Below are 8,662 nucleotides of genomic sequence, written 5' to 3' on the forward strand. Positions count from 1 at the left end.
GCCACCATTCATAAGTGTGTGAGACCAAGTGTGAGATTCCTCTTAAGGAGGAATAATCTAAATTACAAATTACAATAAATATTTTTCCTCATATATTCCACTAGTTGACAAAATAAGATGTAGTGGAAAAAGGACAAAAAAGAAATATATTAGGATACCTTGGCTTATATCCTAATATATTATAACAATAAAGAAAGGAGGTTTAACCTTGGTTTATAAACATACCAAGGAAAGATTACAACTTCTAACAATCATCTTGGTCAGCAGGAATCACTGAGCTTTGATTCACTATCACACTTTCATTGTATTGACCACTTTTAGAAAATAATATATAAGCACTTAATGACTAAGCCCTACAAAAACAACTCATTAACTTTGAGTGCTTACAATGAAAAATCTTCTATATAACTTTATTTCCCAAAGATTTTTATCTAATATCATAAACTACAAAAACTTATGTTCTAGACTTAATAAAGAAACAGGGATTCAACATCTACTATCCACAAAATTGCTATGTATGTGTGAAGAAAATGAAATTATTAGATGTTAGATGTAATTTGTTGACTTTATCAATTAATTATTTTTATCGGATGTAGTCATAGTCTATCGGTTAACTATCAATTGTAGTTATATTCTATCAGTTAACTATTGGTATTAACCACATGCATTAGAGTGGCCTACTAGTGGTTAAAGCCTTTATTACAAAGTTTGACTCAATGAAGCTTCCAGATGTTGGCACCCAGTATGGTGTTTCAAATTGGTTTTTGGCACCTGTTAATGGTATTCTTGCTTTTTTATACATTCAATATATCATTTGCATGTAGATAAGATGCCAATATAATGAAATGTAATCTAACAAAGTTGTGGATAACTGTTGTTGATTGATTAATAACAAGTTAACTAGTTTCTTCCAAGGGTTGTGCATATTCTGTAGATTATTTTTGTTTATTCCTTATTAGTGTTGTATGTTTTATTCTTGATCAATTTTCCCCTTTTCTCTGTTTATTTTCTCTGCTATTTTCCCTAACAAAAATTACTACAGAAGAAAAACACTTTTGCACCTTTTTTCTAAAAGCATTTAACTTAATATCATGGACTGCAAGATCTATTGTCTTAATCGAAAGAATAGTCACTTTCATTTAGTTCCAACAAGTTAAAAAACTACTTTAGATCCTTCAATATGGTAGAAGAATACCCACTTCATCATTCCCATTAGCTGAAGTGGGTTGCTTGCATTATCTTCTAAAACATCTAAACTCAGGTCTTAGACACTATCCATATAAGTATCTTAGCTACTCTAGTTAACTTGGCACTTGATATGTCTCATTGATTCAAGCTTTAATTCTCAGAAGATTGGAAGATATCCTAAATGAATTCGAATGTTCACAGAGGTTCAAATTAGAGTTTCTCATTAGTGTGAGACAATTCGTCATTATTTTCTTGTAAATGGTTGTTAGAAAATAACTGATCAGCCTTATTGCCAATGCATTGGGAATTTAGAAATTCAACTCCAATGCTTGCAATACAACATGCCAATTTAGTAACCTTCACATCGAAAAATCCTTAGATGAAAGGAATGGATGACAAGTTAGAAACTACAATTGTTTTACAATATATGGAATCTGCTATCACATCTTCTCCTACCTTAGTAACAAATAAGGCATTGCATAAATATGTTCTTTATGTAAATGAACTTCAAAACTAGAGAATGCAGCATGTGGCATTAACATATTCATTAAAAAAATCATGTTCACAATGGAACAGTGCTTTTTAGTGAGTTTTTAGATTGCATCTACTTCCTACTTGTGTGTCAATATCCAACAAAGCATGGCCTACATATTCAAGTTGCAGAATAATATGAATTAAAAGCATAGACATCCAATGAAATGATCATACAAATAGTTATTGAAATTTTCCTAGTAGTAGGGCACATTTCCCATCTTTTTAATTTCAAATCAAATGTAAGTTCTAACTTGGAGGAAAACCAAAGTACACGAATAGGAACCACAATTAAATATCGAACCACTACAGATAAAAAGATTATATTCATACGCATAAATGTCTATCAAATCTCTCTCTCAATATGCATGGTGATATGACTAATTTGGTACTCATTTTCAATATAGGATTTTACCCTATGAAGAAACATTTCAGTATTTGCATCTGCCAAAATCCTCACATGGCATGCGAATAAGACTTTCCAAACTACAATGACCCAAATATGTAGTTCATGCACTATTAAAACACTGGGAATTGAACACAACCCTTCTTCAAGTTCCCTAGCATCTATCTTATGGGGTGTACTCTCCATCAAAACCTCCAATGCACTTCTCAACATCTCTATAGTGGTTGCTAGTACAACTAATGAGAAGAAAAGTGTACATATCAAATCAATAATTTGCAATTGGGGATATGTCCAAATGATTGCTCCTCCAATCATGACACCAATCCTTTGAATCAAATCCCCCAAAACATGAAGGTAGGCACCTCGCACATTTATATTGAACTCTGAATGAAAATATTTCTCTTTCCCTACCACGTCATGATTCAAATTAACACTATCCCCCTCTGAATGGGCATTATGATCATGAGTTGAATACTCGGCCCCTTCTACATCATGAAGCAAAGGTTTGATCAGGTCTATTTTTTCATGGTCATGGTGACCATGTTCATAAGCACTACATTCATTGACATCTTTGTGATTATGGGCATGTTCATGAGCATGCTTAACTTTAGGATTATGGTTGTGCTTAGCCTTCTCAACATGATCATGCCCATGATTATGATGGTCATGCCCTTTACTATGAATGTGGCCATGACTATGATCATGATCATGGCCATGACCAAGCAAGAAAATCATGATAGTATTTACAACAAGTCCAACTGTAGCAATAGAAAACATAAGGGCACCATGAACTGAAACCTTATCATGAAGCAACAGCACACAATCTACTTACAGTCTACTTAGGTTATCTCATAAAATAAAGAGCAAGGAGATCAATCCAGAAATGTAAAATGGAACTCGCTAAAGATATTCTCGATCCAAAATGACAAATACTTGAATTGTAGCCTGCTATAAATGTATTCCTTGGTCAGCAATAACAAACACTCACAGAGGGCGGATGAATGTGTAGAGGGCAAGTTTTGGTGGGTGAATGTAGACAAAAGAACACTAAGCATCTTGAAGCATTATCTTTGTTCCCTACTCAGCCACTACAAAAAATTTAGTGTTCAAACATTTTACCTCTAAAAGATCTCTTGGAAATTTTCTCCATTTTTTTGGTTATGAACCTGCATTGGTTGAAATTTTGACCAACTCGAGCATAAAACGCTAGTTTAGTTGAAATTTTGACTAAAATGAGGATAAAAACTAAAAAAACATGAAATGATGGGCCAATATGGCCTTTGGTCAAAAAATTTGGTCGAAAATGACCCCCAAATGTACTAGTGTATATTTACTGCTCAAGTCACAAGTGTACAAACTTCACAACCCATTGTTTTACATCAAAGGAAGGAGATAGTAGGTTTCACTTTAAGTACACTCATGGAAGGAACTCCAATCTTAGAAAATGTACAAGAACCTACAAAAGATAGGATTGAGATAGTTGGAGAAGACAAGGTGGAAACACGAGTAAATGATGGGACACAAAGCCAAACAGGTCAGGTAGATACACTTGCACCTCCAGCACAAGATCAAGGTACAACTGAGACCATAAAGTCAAAAAGGACAAGTCTAAAGAGACAAGTTTTACACCCAAGCTAAAGGAGCTAGTAGAAATCCAAGAACTAGTGACATTACCAGAATCTAGTATTCCTTCTAGTCAAACTCTTCAGAGGTCAATCATAGATGCTACACCATTACAATTTTCAATGCCAAGTCCTAGCTCATCTAAGGAACAAGAGGTTATTACTTATGGAGATTTTATCCTAGATGAAGAGATTGTATTACCAAAATTTAATTATGCAACAATCGTAATTGAGCAAGTTAGTATACTACAAGAAGCCCTAGCAAAGAAGAAATATCAAGAATTGCTTAGAAGGGAGCATAGGCAGAAGCAAGCTTTGATTGATATAAAAGAAATTTTCTTAGATGCATTCACTCTGCCTACTCTAGATGAAACAAAGCTTATAATTGAACAATTGACCAATATAGTGGAAAGAGTAAGTGATACAGACCTAGATACTAATGTCAAACTATTAGAATGGTTTGAAAAGAAGTTTCAAAACAAGGTGAATGAGAAGATATCTAGTGATATTACACTAAGATAGGTTGTGTTGGCAACTAAGATAGATGGTGTGAAGAAGTTACTAGAGAAACATTTTCTATGTATACACCAAACTATGTAATCTTACACTCTTCACACAAGAGATAAGGAATCACATCCTGAGTTTGGAGAGCCAAATGCAGTCATCCAGTGCAACATTGTCCAAGTCTCTAACTTAAAGTGAGAAATATTTTAGGACCCTATTGCAATACCAAAGTCAGTTAGCATCATTACTAGTAGATGAAGCTAACATAAGGGTTAACTAATCAACAATTCAGTAAACATTGACTCCTCATATGGAGATTTTACACAAGAAACTAGGCTATGTAGAAACACTTATAAAGAAAGACCTCAATCTTTCTACATTAGCCAGCTTAGTCCACCTTGGTGCCAAGCTTTCCATCCAAAATAAGCCTTTGGAGGTAGCTTGTGATAACTAGGATGTAGCCCTTAAAATTATACTTGAGGTCCATAAATCATTTTTGGACAAATACACTATTAGTGTATAACCCATTGATATCATTGTCAAAAGGGGGAAGTAAGAGTAATGGGAGAAAGAGCCATGGGGGACAAAGCAATTATAACACCAAGAAACCAAAAAAAAAAGATATATATCCAAAGGGGGAGTAAGAAACAAAGGAGTAAGAGAAAGAGTATCAATTGCTGCAAATCTACTCAGCAGGAGCAAGATTTTGATACAGTTTATTGTATAAAATAGATCAAACAACTCAAGAGGAGTTAGAGTTATAAAATTTTGAGGTATAAGTCATGTTGCAAAATTTTGATATTTTGAAATTTTTTATAGAAGACAAATAGACATCTATGTTATGCTCCTAAGAATAAGATAATTAATGTATGACTAAGTGTTTTTGTCACTCATGTCAAAGGGGAGATTGTTTATCTCATATTAGTTTTGACAAGTGACTATCTATACACTTAAGTCATTTACTTATTTCATGTTGAAAAAAGTAACATATGCCAAGCACAACATGTAAGTTAGAGAATGTTGAGTAAATAATGAGTGCCGAGTTACTCATGTGCCAAGTCACTCAAGTGTTGAGCAGACAGTATGTGTCGAGTGATTTAGGAGCTAAGCAAGCAACGCATCCTAAGTCATTCAATTATTGAGTGATAGTATTGAAGTCATAGTTAGTGTTCAACACCAAGAACTTCAAATTCCAAGTAACATAGTTTTGTCATAGTTATTTGTATTGGCACAAACTACTATGTAAACCATTTTTGGGTCCACTTAAGGATTGAATTATGATATTTCATTGATAAGGATGAATCTTAAATGGGAATCCCTATGTATTACATGCATCCAATTAGGTAAAGGGAAGGTTTAAGTAGTAATATAGATGAATCACAACCATTGATTCATACCTAACCCTAAGTCACCTAGGTCTTCTTAAGGAGGAAAAACCCTAAACTTTTCATGAGGGAATGAATGAATGATCAAGGAAAGAGAAGGAGAGTTTGCATGTGCAAACAGGACATTCATGGTGACCAAGGTATTATGATCTGAATTTAATTGCAAAATCAATTAAAGGAGAACAAAGGAAGGGAAAAATGAATAGTAGAGAGACATCTGATCAAGAAGGATCAAGTACACATTAGTATAGAGGTGATATGACATCAAGCAATAGAGTGCTAATTGCAAGATCATTGTTTAGACATTCTAACAGGTGAATTGGTTAAATCTCTTAACAAAGTAGTCCTAACAAGCTATATTGAAATCCTATAATAAGGTGCTTGCTTAATTGTGAGTTGAAGTCCTTTAACTAGTCACACTTCTAATAGGGTGTTGAAATCCTTTAACAAGGTAAGACTTAACAGTCTTTGTAAGCTTTTAATAGGGCATACCTTTCACAGGGTAGATCATGTTTCATGATCAAACATTGTAACATTCATTGGATACACTTTATTACTGCAGTAGTAAAGATTTGTGGGTGTCATTCCCACCCTAATTTTACCTTCTCATTGGAGGGTATTTGGGTAATCATATCTTGTGTCATATATGTGTGAATGCTTACTTGTTTACATGCTTTAGATGTATATGCTTTACATGGTATTTAAGTTTACTTATTGAATATGTGAGATGGGTGTATGGTGAATGTCTTTATGGGTTGAAGTTTAAAGCACTGATTGACCCCCCCACCCCCTCTTATATTTTACCTTTCATATTGTAGTTAAAACATTTAATAGAATCCAATTGTAAAGAAAAGTTGTAACAAAAAATGTAATGTTGTCCACATTGTCATAGTTAAGGTCCCAATTGGATTAATATGCCAAAAGTTGTAAAATGAATCTTGAAAGGATAATAACCATGTAAAAGGTTTTTAAATGTTCATTTCAATATTTATTTAATATTTATGAAAATTCATGGTATCACATTTGTCAAAAGCCTCAAAAGATTTCAAGAACGTGAAGAGTTGCAAAAAATGCAACAATGTAAAATTGCATTAAAGTTGTAAAAGGAAGTTCAAATGTCATGAGTGGTATTCAATAAGCCTAAAAAGGCCAATAAAATATATAATTTATTTTAATCTCAAAAAAAATTATAATGGAAGGAATTAGTAGCATTTGAACACAAATTTAGAGTGATTCTAACAACTTGTTTTGATTGACTTTCTAGTTCTCTTATTTTTTTTAGGCTTTGTACATCCATTTATAGCCTAAAAATGATATATTATTGATATGGTAGACTAAAAAAATGAATAATCCTTCCATTTCTTTTCATTTTAATTTTTTTCATGCAGATTGGAGAAAGTTATGAGAGTTTTATGGATGAGAGGTTTTTCATATTTTCAAATTACAATCATATTAAAGCAATGTGTATGAATAATTAATCACTATTTTAAGGGATGAAACTTATATTTCTAGAAAGAGGAATGAATCATATTTCTAATGAAATTTATTTGGTACTTTTTGTTATATTTTGAATAATTTATGACCATTTTAGTGGAAATTGGTTTTTAACAAGCTTCAATGGCATCACAGAAAATGGGTCTCAGTGTTGAGATCATAACTTTGGATTCAAATGTTGGATGTTTATAATTTTTGGATTTGTTTTTGGAAACCTAACTTATCCTAATGTGGATGGTTATATTGAAGAAATAATATTTGGTTAAAAATTTATGAATCTCTATATGCAGGCCTATCTCGAATGACGAAATTGAAGTCTATGTTTTCAAGATTGATTTGTTATTTCATAATTGTGATTGGATCGATGATTATATTGGAAGATATGTATAGATGCCTCTAGAATTCTGAATAAATTTTATTTAAGATGGAAATAAATTACTTATTTGAGGGTTCTTGATGTTCTAATATGATCCTTGCATCAAATTTCTATCAGAGCTTAGAAGATTCTGAGCATGTAGATAGAACACAATCTACATCGAGTAGTGTTGGGTATTTTGATTCTTGTTGGGAAGTTACTTGGTTATAAGTGCAAGTTCACTCACTTTAGATAGGTGGACATGGAGGTATAAAAAAAGGGTTCATGGAAGATGGTCCAAGGCCATAGGAGATGCTCTATTAGTTGCCAAAAGACCTAGGGAGAGAGGCAAGAGAGGACTCCTAGGTGAGGCAAGTTGTTTGTGTGTGATGTAGCATGGAGGAGTGAACTTTTGATAGTTATAAGACCTTGGAGGAAGCCACTTAAATTCCATTGATGAGAATCATAGTCCTTGGATAGAAAGAACAACAAAGGTATCAAAGCTAGATGGAGGCAAAGAGACAAAGTTCCTTTTGTAGGTTATCACCACCACATTTCCATGGGACATGGAAAATTTTCAAGCTCAAGAGTATGGTGCAAGAGCACATAGCCATAATATTATTTAAAAAGATCATAATTTATTCTTTAATGATTTATTTTCATTCATAAATTTTTCAATGTTATTTTATGTAATAAAATCCAATTGAAAAGAATAGTTGTAACAAAAATGTAATTAAGTTGACCACATTCTCATAGTTAAGGTCAAAATTGGATTAATATGTAAAAATTTGTAAAATGAACCTTGAAAGGATAATAAAAATGTAAAAGGTTATTAAAATTTCATTTCAATATGTATTTAATTTTTATGAAAAGTCATGGCATCACATTTCTCAAAAGCCTCAAAAGAATTGAAGGAATTAGTAACATTTGAAGCAAATTTAGAGTGATTCTAACTTGTTTTCAAGCTTTGTACATCCATGTACAACCTGAAAATGATGTATTATTGATATGGTAGAGTCAAAAAATTAATGATTCTTCCATTTCTTTTTTTTTGAGTTTATTTCATGCAGATTGGAGAAAGTTATGAGAGTTTTATGGATGACAGTTTTTATTAGATTTTCATATTATAGTCATATTGAAGCAATGTGTACAAATAGTTGATCTTTGTTTCAAGGGA

The 8,662-nt window shown here is 32.6% G+C and overlaps 1 protein-coding gene across 1 annotated transcript; it reads right to left on the reverse strand.

The window, feature by feature from the left end:
• Positions 1 to 2,065: 2,065 nt before the first annotated feature.
• Positions 2,066 to 3,275, reverse strand: LOC149562242 (metal tolerance protein A2-like). The gene is made up of 2 exons (XM_089827948.1): positions 3,245 to 3,275; positions 2,066 to 2,949 (listed from the first exon to the last, which is right to left on the reverse strand). Exons 1-2 carry the CDS (start codon positions 3,273 to 3,275, stop codon positions 2,066 to 2,068), a joined length of 915 nt encoding a protein of 304 aa, XP_089684074.1.
• Positions 3,276 to 8,662: the final 5,387 nt, after the last annotated feature.

The sequence above is a fragment of the Cupressus sempervirens genome, chromosome 4 (genome assembly GCF_028749045.1).
Source record: "Cupressus sempervirens isolate cs-2001-9-10 chromosome 4, ASM2874904v1, whole genome shotgun sequence".
NCBI classification, from domain to species: domain Eukaryota; kingdom Viridiplantae; phylum Streptophyta; class Pinopsida; order Cupressales; family Cupressaceae; genus Cupressus; species Cupressus sempervirens.

What these genes read in the sequence shown, in the direction of transcription:
- LOC149562242 (XM_089827948.1), bottom strand. Translation starts at nt 3,275, where the DNA reads ATGGAGAAAATTTCCAAGAGATCTTTTAGAG. An exon ending in TTCCAAGAGATCTTTTAGAG is followed by an intron (nt 2,950 to 3,244) that starts GTAAAATGTTTG and finishes GACTGTAAGTAG; the next exon opens with ATTGTGTGCTGTTGCTTCAT.